Source organism: Spermophilus citellus (genome assembly GCF_964194105.1).
Source record: "Spermophilus citellus genome assembly, chromosome: 17".
Classification (NCBI taxonomy): domain Eukaryota; kingdom Metazoa; phylum Chordata; class Mammalia; order Rodentia; family Sciuridae; genus Spermophilus; species Spermophilus citellus.
The window spans coordinates 38,136,001-38,149,653 of record NC_138199.1 but is presented as its reverse complement, the minus strand read 5'-3'; the positions used below and the strand labels follow the sequence as shown (position 1 = coordinate 38,149,653).

General features: G+C 38.7%; 1 protein-coding gene across 13 annotated transcripts in view; it reads right to left on the bottom strand.

The window, feature by feature from the left end:
• Nucleotides 1-12,826, bottom strand: part of SYNRG (synergin gamma) — a 71,107-nt gene extending 58,281 nt beyond the window's left edge. For 8 of the 13 annotated variants that reach the window (XM_081271629.1, XM_081271635.1, XM_081271639.1 and 5 more), the window contains exons 1-3: nt 12,676-12,825; nt 5,849-5,889; nt 1,958-2,079 (exon numbers count right to left, since the gene is read on the bottom strand). In XM_081271629.1, coding sequence (XP_081127755.1) covers nt 1,958-2,079; nt 5,849-5,889; nt 12,676-12,752 — 240 coding nt within the window. In that variant the 5' untranslated portion in view covers nt 12,753-12,825. Of the gene's footprint in view, nt 1-1,957; nt 2,080-4,903; nt 5,112-5,848; nt 5,890-12,675 lie in introns of all 13 variants that reach the window. The other 5 variants (XM_081271634.1, XM_081271631.1, XM_081271637.1 and 2 more) reach the window with 4 other exon arrangements.
• Between the last annotated feature and the right edge of the window lie 827 nt (nt 12,827-13,653).

The following is a 13,653-nucleotide window of genomic DNA, read 5'->3' as shown; positions in this document are numbered from 1 at the left end:
TCCCATTTCATGATCATATCCTTGATTAATCAGCATCAATAACATCATCTTCAAATTCTTGACTTTAAGCATCCCAACATTTGACCATTTCCTATCCTTTCAGTTCACCTACAATCACCAATTCTCTTCTCATTAACACTTGCCATCTGTTCATTTTCCCACATTTCCCACTAGCCTTCACCTTCATCATCATGGCCTCACTTTTCTTTCTGCTCAGCTTAGATCCTAAGGTTTGATACTAAATGGCTTTTTAAACAGCCTTAACTCCCTTAATTGTCAATTTCTTAGTATGGTCTCCTAGTTTCTCTATGATGTGTCTGCATCTGAGGACTTGGGGGTGGTACCAGGGGTTGAACCCAGGAGTACTTAACTACTGAATCACATCCCCAGGCCTTTTTGTTTTTATTTTGAGACAGGTCTCACTAAATTGCTTAGGGCCTCACTAAGTTGCTGAGGCTGGCTTTGAACTTGAGATTCCCTGCCTCAGCCTCTCTACTCGCTAGATTACAGGCGTGCACCACTGCACCCAGATTGCTTGAGAGGATTTCATTTTGCCTGCATTCTAGACAGCTTCTCCTGACCTATTGTCAGTTCACTAATTCATTCTTTAGCCATTTCTAAATTTGCTATTGAACTATTCATAGAACTCTTCTTTTGGTTAATGTATTTTTCAATTCCAAAATTTTAAAATATGCTATCAGTTTTTATAATTTGAGTCTCCTGCCAACATTTTTCACTTCAGATTTTATTTCTTAGACAGAAAATGCAGTTCCACAGTCTATTCTGCTAGTTCCAATAATTCACATTTTCATCATTTTTAGAGTACTTGCTAAGCATGCTTAAGGACCTGTCAGGCCACTGCACTGGGGGTTGGGGGTAAAGATGGTGTGACATAGGAGGCCTGAGCCCAGGAGTTCAAGGCCAGTATGGGCAACAAGGCAAGACCTCAGACCCTGTCTTTAAAAAAAAAAAAAAAAAAAAGTAACCTTGGGGCTGGGGTTGTGACTCAGAGGTAGAGCACTTGCCTAGCATGCGTGAGGCACTGGGTTCAATCCTCAGCACCACATAAAAATAAAGATATTGTGTCCACTTACAACTAAAACATAAATATTAAAAAAAAAAAGTAACCTTTGTTTTTACAGTACTGGGGATTGAACCCAGGGCCTACATATGCTGTGCAAGAGTTCTATCACTGAGCTTCATTCCCAACCCTGTTTATTTATTTTGAGAGAGGATCTTCCAGGCTCTCCTTGAACTTGCTATTCTCTTGCCTCAGTTTTCTGAGTAGCTGGAATTGCAGGTGTGTGCCACCAAACCTGGCCAAAAGCTTATATTGGTAAGCTCTTAAAAATACAGTTCTTTGACCAGTAGAATAGAAGAAGGGGGCTAGGGGAAGGGAGGGGAGGGAAAAGGGAGGTACTAGAAATAAAACTGATCAAATTATATGGTTTTATTGTGTGCATATATGAATATATTACAACAAATCCCACTGTTATGTATAATTATAACATGCCAATAAAAAGGAGAAAAAAATACAGCTTTTATTCAGCCATGGAGAAGAATGAAATGATGTCATTAGCAGGAAAATGGATGGAACTTGAGAACATTATGTTGAGCAAAACAAACCAAACTCAAAGTCAAGGTTGTATGTTTTCTCTCATATGTTGAGGGTAGAGAGGCAAAAGGAAAAGCAAGTATGTATGTGTGGAATCTCACAAAAATAAAAGAGATCGGCAGAGTAAAAGAAAGGGGAGGGAGGAGGAGAAAGGAGAAATAGTGAGAAATGATATAGGCCAAATTATATTGTTATATTATGTGCATGTACAAATATATGACAATAAATCCCACTGTTATGTATACTTATAATGCACCAATAAAAAAAAACAACAGCTTTTGGTGTGCTTGCATCTAACAAAAAACAATACCTTTATAAACAATCAACCAAAGAGGCAAGTACCTGCATAGCGATGGGTCCTTGGGACATTTGGGAGCTATAATTCATTCCCATCATGCCTTGCATATTAGGCTGCATGACAGAGACCATAGGGAATCCTTGTTGCTGCATTGGCATCAGGCCTGCTGGAAAACACCAAGGCAAAACTAAAGTCAAGATGTTTTAAAGTTTATTTTCTTAAATACTTGTTAATTAGAAGACTACACAGTATAGTGGGAAAAGCACAGGTTCCTAATTAGACAGACTTGAATATGAATTCCAATTCCATCATTTATCTAGTTGTATGTGTAATCTATAAAACCTGATCAGTATAATGAAGATAACAATATCTGTTCCACAGAATTTGTATGCATATTAAAAAATGGACATTATGGGCTCGTTGTAGTATTTCGAACTCCTGGTATTCATATGCTTGCATCATTCCCTCCCACAGTGAACTAGTCCAACCAATTGGATATTGTGGAAACAGCAGTATGTAACTCCCAAGGCTAGTTGTCAAAAGACACTGTAGCTTCTTCCTACAAGCAAGCTACTATTGTGTCATGGGAATGCTCAAGCTGTCCTACAGAGAATCCATGTGGTGTTGAACTGAGCCCTCCTCCCAAAAGGAAGTGAGCGTTTGCCACCTATGTGAATGAGCATCCTGGAAAAAGATAGTCCAGCTCCATGAAACCTTCAGACTACTACAGTTCTGGCTGCCATCTTTACCACAATCTCATGAGAGGCCTCAAGCCAGAATCCCTAACAAAGTTACTCAGATTCCTGACCTATAGGCACATAAAGTTTTGAGGTAATTTGTTGTGCAGCAGCAGATAGCTAATACAGTAACAGTTAAGAGCATAAGCTCTGGAAGCCAACTAGAAGTATCACTTACTAGCTTTGGGACCTTGGGCAATTTGCTTAACTTCTTTCTATGTCTTGTTTTCTCATATGCAAAACTGTATAATACTTAATACGTAAAGAAATTTTGTTATTCTTCCTTTTCTTAGGTGATAATATTATAACATTTATCACAAAACAGCCTTTGACATGCAAACTCTAAAGGCAGAGACAGGAAAACTACTATGAAAGTATGATTTAGACTATTATCTCCCAAACTTTTCCAATGAAGCATTTCCAAGATCAGAAGAAAATAAAAATATATCCCTTTGGGGATTTAAATAAATACTAAATGCCTAATGTTAAGGCACAGTTACATATGCTTGGTGTATAACACTGAATAAAACAAAATCCCTATATAGCTTGAGTGTACATTTCACTCTAAGTTTGCATTTACCACAATACAGTCATGTTGGTTCTACTAGGTGGTTTTTTCTTTCTTTTTTTTTTTTTTAATATATACTTTTTAGTTTTTTTTAGGTGGACACAATACCTTTATTTTATTTTTATGTCGTGCTGAGGATCGAACCCAGTGCCTCACGCATGCCAGGCGAATGTGCTACCACTTGAGCCACATCCCCAACCCGGTTTTTTCTTTTAACCAAATTTTCAATTTAAAAAAGTAAAGGGGTTGTGGCTCAGTGGTAGAGTGCTTGCCTAGCATGTGTAAGGCACTGGGTTCAATCCCTAGCACCAGGTAAAAAAACTAACAAAATAAAGGTATTGTGTCCATATTCTAAAAATATTCTTAAGAAGAGTAAAGGTCTAGTAAAGGTTATCAATGTTTATCTTGCCACTGTTTACTACCCAGTTTGCTATTATTATTATTTTTAATGCTTTTGGTATTAGGTATCTAACCCGGGGTGCTTTACCATTGAGCCACATCGCCAGTCCTTTTTAATTTTTATTTTTAGACAGGGCCTCACTAAGTTGCTGAGGCTGGCCTCAAACTTAGAACCCTCCTGGGTCAGTGAGATTACAGGAGTACACCAACGACTGTGTCTAGTTTACCCAGGTTATTTATACATAGCTTAATTTCAGAAGCATGAACATGTACATTTGTAGGTAATAACTATTAGAGACAGAGTAGTCCTTTATTCAGGGGATCATTCATACAGATATTTAAGGGACTACTCTACGTCAGGCACAATTCTATAAACACAGCAATGAACAAATCAGATCTACACCTTCATGGAACTTACATTGTAACTGGAGGAGACAGATAACAATAAAAAAAAAATCCAAAAAACCTATGTATCAGGTAGTGGTAAGACTAGAGAAAAAAATAAAGCAGAGGAAGGGGGAAGAGGAGAGTCAGAGAATGGAGTGGCTGCTCCTTCACACAGAATAGTCAGAACAAGTTTCCACAACAGAGTGGCATTTGAGCAAAGACCTGAGGAAAGGGAGTAAGCCATGCAGCTATTAAAAGGAATATTTCAAAACAGAGGAACATCAAGTGCAAAGATCTTGAGGTGTCATGGAGAATTAGAATGAACAGATTAAAAAAAGTCATAATATTTTTCCTCTTATCCTTTGACCTGAAGTTTTATGAATTTTAATTAATTTCATTTTTGAATGGGTAACTCAGATGTTTGATATCACATTTAAAAGAATAAAAGTGAAAAATAAGTTTTCTCTCCCAGCTTCTGTTGAGGTACACATGATCTTGTGGCCACCCCACTGGTTTCTTGTGCTTTTAAAAACAATTTGTGCATAATTTAAAGCCTTTGAGTGATCAAAAAGCCCATTGCAACATATTTTATAAAAAAAAAAAAACACCTCCCAAACCATTACAAATTTAGAAGAAATAAGTGTCAGGAAACATTTGGGATCTTTCCTTATTCAGTTTCTTTGATCCATATGTAGATTTTTACTTGCAAGTTTGTGAAAATACAAAGTAATAAACCACACATGATAATGAACATGTAACTCAGTAATACCTACTTAAGGAACAAAAGGTCTCAAAACCATTTGATCTAAATCTGGGACACATCTTAATACAGGTATCTTTAATAATGTATAAATGTGAATACAATGAAAAGAATACAACTGACCCCTGGAAAATTTTACCTGAAACTCAATCTTCACCACCGATTATAAACAGAGACAAAGTCAGAATGAGCTACTGACCACCTGCTACTGAGTCGCTCTTTATCTTTCATCTCTTTTGGTGACCTGGAAGTCTCTGTTTCCCTAGCGAGTCTACCACAACCAGTCAACACTGGAGAGCCAGTTTTCAGAAGCAGCTTGACATGGGTGAGATGGAGACAGGAATATGCTGGAGTGGAAGAAGTGAGCAGAAAGAAGAGAAGGGTAGAGACATTTATCTCTCAATGTTGTGTCCCCATTGCACAGAAGCAGGGGTCAAGATTATGTCCCTTCACTACTATTTCCTTGAAGACAGAGCTAGAATTGATATTAGTGGGCCCTGGTTCTAAAATCAGAGGGGGTACATCTAGTAGAGAAATTTCTAGGAATAAAACTGAGACTTGAATACTTTAATCTACATATCTTTTACGTACAAGATCATATACAGAACTAAAGAAGCTCTTTTATTCATTGAATAAACATCTATAGGGAACCTACTACATACTATTAGCACATTGGGTGCTAGAGATACTGATGAACAAAGACAGTCGTAGCTCTGATTGTATGGCACTAACAGTCTTCTATTTAGAAGACTAAATAGAAGGAGGATAAAATATCTTTAAGAGAATTACAGGTCATTTCAATTCTATTACCTTTTCTTAATAGTCTTGCCCTGAAAGTCTCCTTCATCTCTGAGATGAAAAATCAATCTCTTGACATAATGTTTAAGTAAGTTTGGTAGAAATGAGGAGTGATTTGAATAATTCTGAAAAATCTTAGAGTAAGTTATCTTAGAGGTTCAATAATATAAGAAAATTTTACTCTATTTGGCAACAATACAACTTATTTTCTACTTTGCTTTTTTATCCCTAGTTTCAAAAATATAATAATAAAAAACAAAAGTTAAAAACTCAAGTATTCACATACCTTGAGGGGCTCTTATTCCACCTGCAACAGGAAACATGAAGCTGAAAACAGAATACAAATACATCAGGATCATCATATATACAAAGATTTCAAACAAAACATGAATGTCTTTACATGAATGAAAGAATCACAGGCAGGGCCTGATGTCTGTTCAGCAACACAATACTGAATTGCTCAACATTAATATACATATAAAAAAAACTCCATAGGATGCATGAGCATCAGCACGTTAGTATAGAGCGAAAAAATTTTAAAAAGGTCTGGCTCTGTCACTTGGTGACTTCCCTGGATTCCATTCATAAAATGAGAAGGTTGGATTAGTTTCAACTTGGTGAACATTTATTGAGTGTCTAATACAACAAAGTACTGACATAGCTTGTGATCTTGAAGACTCCGATGCAGGCAAATAATTATATCACTGGATAAATATGCTAACTGCTATAAGCAAAATACTAATAGGGATGAGAAGTCAAAGATTAATTTTAATGGGTTACATCTTGGAAAGTTTTTTGGAATTAGCTTTTGAGCTAAATCTTAAATAGAAAGAGAGGCACACTACATAGCCTGGGCAAAAGATCTGAGACCAGAGATTCAGGGATATTTAGCAAAATAACTTAAGGGTAAATATAAAATATATGATTATAAAGCAACTAGATTGTAGAGGGTTTTCAAAGTGTTTAATGTTGATTTTAATATATTTCCAGTGGGTTCTTTTGTGGTTATGTCTTCATTTTAGTCATTTTTAAGTGTATAATTCTGTAGCATTAAGGGCATTTAAATGTTGTACCACTATCCTTTTCTAGAACTTTTCTTTCCTCTCAAATAGAAACACCCATTGAAAAAATGAATCCTCACTGATTCACCCTTTCGATGCCCACTCCTAGTAACTACTATTCTACTTTTTGTCTCTATGAATTTGCCAATTCCAGGCACCACATATAAATGGCATCATATAATATTTGCTCTTTTGTTTATTTTACTTAGGGAAGCATTTTCAAGATTCATCTATATTGTACCACTTTATTAAAATTTCTGTCCTTTTTATGGCTAAATAACACTCCACGTATGTATATAGCACATTTTATTTATCCAATGATTTCTTTTTTTTTTAAATTTTTTTAATATTTATTTTTTAGTTTTCGGCGGACACAACATCTTTGTTTGTATGTGGTGCTGAGGATCGAACCCGGGTCGCATGCATTCCAGGCGAGCGCGCTGCTGCTTGAGCCACATCCCCAGCCCTCCAATGATTTCTTGATGAATACTCAGGTTCTTTCTACCTTTTGGTTGATGTGAATAATGCTGCCATGTGTAAGTATCTTTGAATCCCTCTTTTAATTCTTTTGGCTACATATTAGGAGTGAAATTGCTAAGTCATATAATAATTCTCTATGTATTTTTTGAGAAACCACCAAACTTTTTCACAGCAGCTGCATCATTTCACATTTCACCAGCAATGCATGGGGTTCCAATTTCTCTACATCCTCCACAATACTTCTTATTTCCTATTTTTTGTTTTACATGAGAGCGATCCTAATGGGTGTGAAGTAGTATCTACTGGTGGTTTTTATGTGATTTTCCTAATGTCAGAGATTTTTTTTATATTTATTTTTTAGTTTTCGGCGGACACAACATCTTTGTTTGTATGTGGTGCTGAGGATCAAACCCAGCGCCTCGTGCATGCCAGGCGAGTGCACTACCTCTTGAGCCACATCCCCAAGCCCATGTCAGAGATTTTTAAGAAGATTGATCAGAAATGTGCTTTAGGTTATTCTGTTAACAGAATATGGCAGAGAAGAAGTAAAAAGAATTAGCTAAGAATCCCATTCCCTCTCCCCCCTCCCCCCACACACAGGGTCTCAACTGTGTTGCCCAGGCTGGACTTGAAGTCCTGGCTCAAGTGATCCTCCCATTTTCGCCTCCTAAGTAGCTGGGATCACAAGAGTACACCACTGTGCCCAATTTCCATTATAATAAGAGATGAAAAGCTACCAAGACAGAGAACAGCAGTGGAAAAGGAGAGGGAGCAGATGCTGCTGAGACACCGAGTGAGTCTAGGAAACTGAAAGGATGAGGATGCTGTTTGCTGGAAACAGGAACCTGTCATGGGTAGATTTGGGGAGAAGGGTGGGAGGAATGCCTTCACAAGGAGCAATCTAGCTAGCAATCAGAAAAGTAACTCAGGCTCAGGAGAATGATCCAGATAAATCTAAGGAGGATCTTTCAAATGAAGATTAAAAACAATAGCAAAACCTGACTGCAAATGAAATGTTCCTACCTAGTGAGAAGATGACAATTAATGACAATCTTGGGAGAATTCTCACAATGAAAACTGAGGAGGGAATGGTCACTGAGAATCAAAGGAGCTGCTTATAACTGAGGAAGAACCGTATTTCAGAAGAAAGTAGCTACCAATGTTTAATATTATAAAAAACGGTGGTCAGAATGAGAATTAAGCAAAAAAAGAAAAAGAAAAAGAAAAAGAAATCACTGCTTTGAAAATGATCATCTTTGGGCAGTTTTAATAAAGGAAAAGGAAGACATTGCTGAGAAGACAAAAAGATATACTTAGCGATTCTAAAACAAGGTTTCCGAAGGAATGGAATTAACATAACAAGGCAGCAAAAGAGGTCTGCTTTGAAAAGGAAGGGGCACTTCATTCTTTGAGATTAGAGGAAAAAACAAAGAAGAGAAACTTTTGAGTGGGAAAAGTTCTTAATTTGGGAGTCACAACTCTGAAGAAGCAGTTTCTAGATAGTCTTTAGAGAATCTAGTGAAATCCAGGATTGGGACATGTCAAATTTATTAACCCTTGCACTTTGCTATTATAAAGCCCTCTTCCCCAAGAAAAAGGTTATAAACTAAACTCCAAAGTGTTTGAGACTGTGGAAAGATGCGTAATGTGACTGCTAGCTAGGCATCCATCTAGTTGTTACTTACAGCCTTGTAGATCACTGGGATCATGAGCAAATTCTGCTGCTGACAAGCAGGCCTGAGCTGAGCGAGGCCTGAAGAGTGAATAGCTTTTTTGAACTATAATAGCTAAATAATGTGCTAAGTGGATAAAAGGTTTAAACTGAAGGTGAAATATAGTGGTACTCTGTTTTTAGAGAAATCACTCATATACTAAGATTGATAAAATTTGGGCACAATGAGTGCATTTAAGTAATCAAACTGTCAAAAATTTTTCAAAATTATCTTTAAAGATAAAATTACCAGTGTGGCTTAGTGGCTCAGTAAACACTGGACACACTTGAGTTATTCTCCTTTTTCTTCTGGCTCTGCCATAAGGTAACTGTGAAGCTCTGTGCAATCCCTTCACCACTATCTGCCTTCCCCTCTGTCAGAAGAGGACACAGAACTGAAAGTCTGCCAAAGTTCCAACTATGACAAGCACACAGATAATAATGTTACCTACCGATGCATAAAGGTTATTTCAAAAAATAAAACAGAGATAAAAACAAATTTAAGAACGCTACTGATAGTGTCCTATTTTAGTAAAAACTTAGCAAACTGAACTGCCTCAAGATCCATGTGCCATTCATATGATTTTCTGAATCTATATCTAATATAGACTATATACTCTAATGTCAATATGCTTAAAGACTGGTTAAGCCAGCAGCTAAGTAAGACTATAATACAGCAAAAGCTTGGCAAAAAACTAGGGAGCAGGGTGACCTACAATTTGATCTCAAAGATAAAAGCACTAATTCATATATTGCTAATGTCCCTGTGGGAATGAGACCTGTGAGTTTTGTCTCAATTCCTATCTCCTTCATCTTTCCTTTTCAGATACCTCTGTTGGTAACCTAGATTCCCTCCTATCCTCATTTCTCAGGCCTGGACTCCTAAAGATTTCCTAATGGATTGCCACACCTCCAGACTTTATGGTTTCTAATTCATCTAACATAGCACAGGAGAGATGCATATTCCTAGTGGATCATTTAATAATGACTCCTTTAGGAAGATGCACATCTGGGGTTAAAACTATGTATGATTGCCTGGGAAAATTGAATTCCCTTAGTTTAGCTTCAAGGCCTTCTCCAGTTTGAGCACAACTTCTCTTTTGCAGTTTTCTCTCACAGAACTCCTCTCTCCACTCAGGACCACAGCCCATCTGGCACTGCAGGAGTGTTGTTCACATTGTTCCTATAAGTGTTAATCTCTTGATCCCTTCCTCTTTCTCCAACTGAGGGGCGCAGCTGAAACAAAACAGCTTTATTTTTAATACAGGTGGAATCATCAAATATTTACCAAAAAATTTTTTGTGTGCCCAAATGGGCCAGAAATGGTGGAAGATAGAATGTAAGCCCTCAAAGAGTATACAAGACCAGGAAAAAACAGAAGAGCTCACAAATTAGAATATCCGCAAAGGATGTGATCTCTTTGTTTTCCTTTCCTTAGTGCTACAATTATTTTATATACTTTCCTAGGATAGGAATCTTGTCTTGGATATCTTTTAAATTCATCAAAACCAGTACCTTACACACATAGGTATTCAATGACTAGCAGTTGAACAATTACACTAATCCAGATCTTCAACTCTTTTGCTGCCTTACTTCATTTAAAAAAAAAAAAAAAAAACTATACTTCTCCATTCTTGGAGAAGTATATATATTCCCTTTATACATTATCTACCATTTATTCTAAAGTCATCCTTTCAGGATACCAATCAAAAGCAGACGATTGTTAAAGTTGGAAAATGCCACTGGTTTTTACTTAGGTTTTTGGAATAGAGAGACGTTCTAAGAAATATGATCGTTTCTAATTCATAAATATTCCCCATTAAAATCTTAGGGGGACAAGGGGAGGGGTTTAGAGAGGTTGCTTGTTTCTTTTTCATAAAACATAGTTAGGTATGCCCCTTACCATTGCCCTCTAAAAACCATAATGTTCTTTACTGAGCACATAGCTTCTCAATTCAGAAAGTTTCCAATATATGTGGCAAACTTGTCATAGAGTTTTTGAGAATGCAGACATTACTATGTTTACAGTACGGTATTGTTTTTAATGAGTCATTCTAATTTCTATCAAAATTCAGGCCACAGTTAAAAAAAAAAAAGATCTGTATCCTTGGATCAATGATATTAAAATACTCTAAACCAAAGTTAAAAAACAACAACAAAATAAAATAATCCTCTTAACTTTCTGCACATGAGATCCTTTCTAAATAATTTTTTTAAAAATTGAAATTTGAGCCAGGTATGGTGGTGCACACCTGTAATCCCAGCAACTAGGAAGACTGAGGCAGGAGAATCACAAGTTCAAAGTCAGCCTGAGACCCTGGCCCAAAATAAAAAAATAAAAAGGGCTGGGGATGTGGATCAGTGGTTAAGCACACCTGGGTTCAATATCTAGTACCACTTCCCCCTGCCCCCTGGCAAAAAAATAAAAATAAATATTAGGCCTAGAACATGAAATTCTTTTGATATTTTCCAGAACTTGGTGCTATTCATCATATACTGCCTTTTTGCTGCCTTACTTGATTTGAAAAAAAATTATACTTCTCAAGTCTTGGGCAAATTTTGCCCTTCATAAATTATCTACCATTTATTCTAAAGTCATCCTTTCAGGGTACAATCAAAAGGAGACTAATGTTAGAGCTGGTCAAATTAATGTCACAAACATTTTAGAAACTGTCATCATACATAAAAATTAATAGATTAAATTTTTCTTTAGAAATTTATACCAAGTATTCACAAAAAGCTCTAATGAAACAAAGAAGAAAACAAAAGAAGAAGCAAAAAGTTTTATATTTGAAGTCAAAGAGGTCTGCAGAGGAAATGAAAAATGGGGCTGCACACAGGTGGTTTCAACAGAGACTGCTTTTCCCCCTAGCATACAGTAAGCACCTGCAAGAGGGGATAATATTAAAAGGTCTCACTTTGTAGTGTTCACGACTTCACAAACTATATGTAAAAACCGAAGACTTTATTTTCCAAGACAATTTAGGTTATTAAAGATAAAAAGCTAATTTTACTTACAAATGTGTGTGTAGTAATGTGTTAATAAAACAAACTCAGACCAGGTAATTGTACCTCTCCCCTTACAGTTCTGGGTATAAGAACTGCAGCCATCTATTACCTGAAACATGACAATAGACAGATTTTTAAAGGGCTAGCTAAGTCAAAGTCTGGAAGCTTTGTTGTAATAAATGCATAACTGCTGTTTAACAATGAATTTTCTTTGTTTTTAAATGCCTTTTTGAAAAGGACACACATGAGTCTTATAGTTAATCTTCAAGAGCACTATTTCAAGCCAATCACTAATTCAAAGGTCTTCAGATTTTCCTGATTGTCGTGTGTCAAGAAAATAAACAAAAAGGAGGACAAGACACAGTAAAGGGAGAAAAGACAAATGGAAAACATACACATCTCGGCAACAGCTTTGTATTCAGATTTTTCAAAGCTTGCCCTACAACATCTTGGTCAGCCCAGGAAAGCCCTGTAAAAGGGAAGACCCCGGTCGCTTCAGATGCAGGGGGACTGGAGGCGAGGAGTCGGGGTTCCTGGTGGCCCAACCCGCCGAGCGGACCCTTCCTTTCTCTGCCTCCCCTCCCCGCACCCGAGCTCGCGCTCGCTCTCCCGCGATGTCCCAGGCTGCGATGTCCCAGGCTGCGATGCCCCTGAGCTTGGGACACTAGCGCCAGGCGCCGCGTCCCTGGAGACGACCCTTTTCCTGCAGCCCAGCCGAAAGGAAAGGGGTCGGAGCTGGCGAAAACCGCCATAACCGCCAAGCACTCCTCGCTCCGGCGAGGCCAGCACCGCTGGGCGGCGGCGGCGGTCTGGGGGGTCCCCGCCAGCCCCCACCCAGCTCTTCACACCCACCTGCCTCCCCCGGCGGCCCCCGCGCCGGGTCCCGCGGTCCCGCCGCCGCCAGCTCCGGCTCCCGGCCGCAGCGCCATCTTGCTCCGGGGCCGCCGCCGTGCCAGCAGCTGTCAGCTGAAGACAGCCACTTCCGGGGCAAACGCCAGGCCCCACCTCGCCGCGGCCGGGCGACGAGGCGGGGCCGCGTGACATCCCCTTCCCCCGCCCGCCCTCTGGGAGGTGCGGCGCCCTAGTCATTTGGCCTGGCGCCGCCGGGAGGCTTTCAGGTGCAAAGCTGGCTCTGGGCTGGCCCGGCTCCCCTCCGAGGGAGCTGATTCATCCTCCGGGAGGCCCGCAGCTAGGGCCCAGCTGACTCGGTCTTTCGCGTTTGCAAACCTGCAATTCCATTAGTGGAAAGCAGGTCGAATCGTAATTCTGAAACTGGATGATAGGTACACGGATTTCATTGTTACTTTGCACATAAAGAATAGATGAAGGAGGGCATGCATGAGATACCGGGTTCGATCCTCAGCACCACATAAAGTAAAATAAAGATAGTGTCCACCAAAAACTAATATGTATGTGTGTATATATATATATATATATTTAAAAAAAGAAGAATGTATGGAGGGCTGGGGTTGCGGCTCAGAGGTAGAGCGCTCGCCTAGCATGCCTCAGCACCACATAAAGTAAAAGAGTGGATGGATCCCAGCTGGCCCTTTGATAGCTTCACAGTGCTGAACACTTGATGAGCTCTCTCCCTGATACTCAGCATGCTGTTTCCTTTCAGCATTCGAGACACCTAATGTATTTAAAATTTACTTTAGTAAAAAACCAAAAGCACAAATAAAAAACCAAAACCAATCCACATAAAAAAAACTCCAAGGTGCACAAGTCTTGTATTTGAGTCTACCATGGTGCCACTTAGTAGTGCCCTCCTGACCTCTACCCCATTCTTGCAGGCAGAGGCAGCAGTGGTGTTTGGAAAGCAGTTAACTG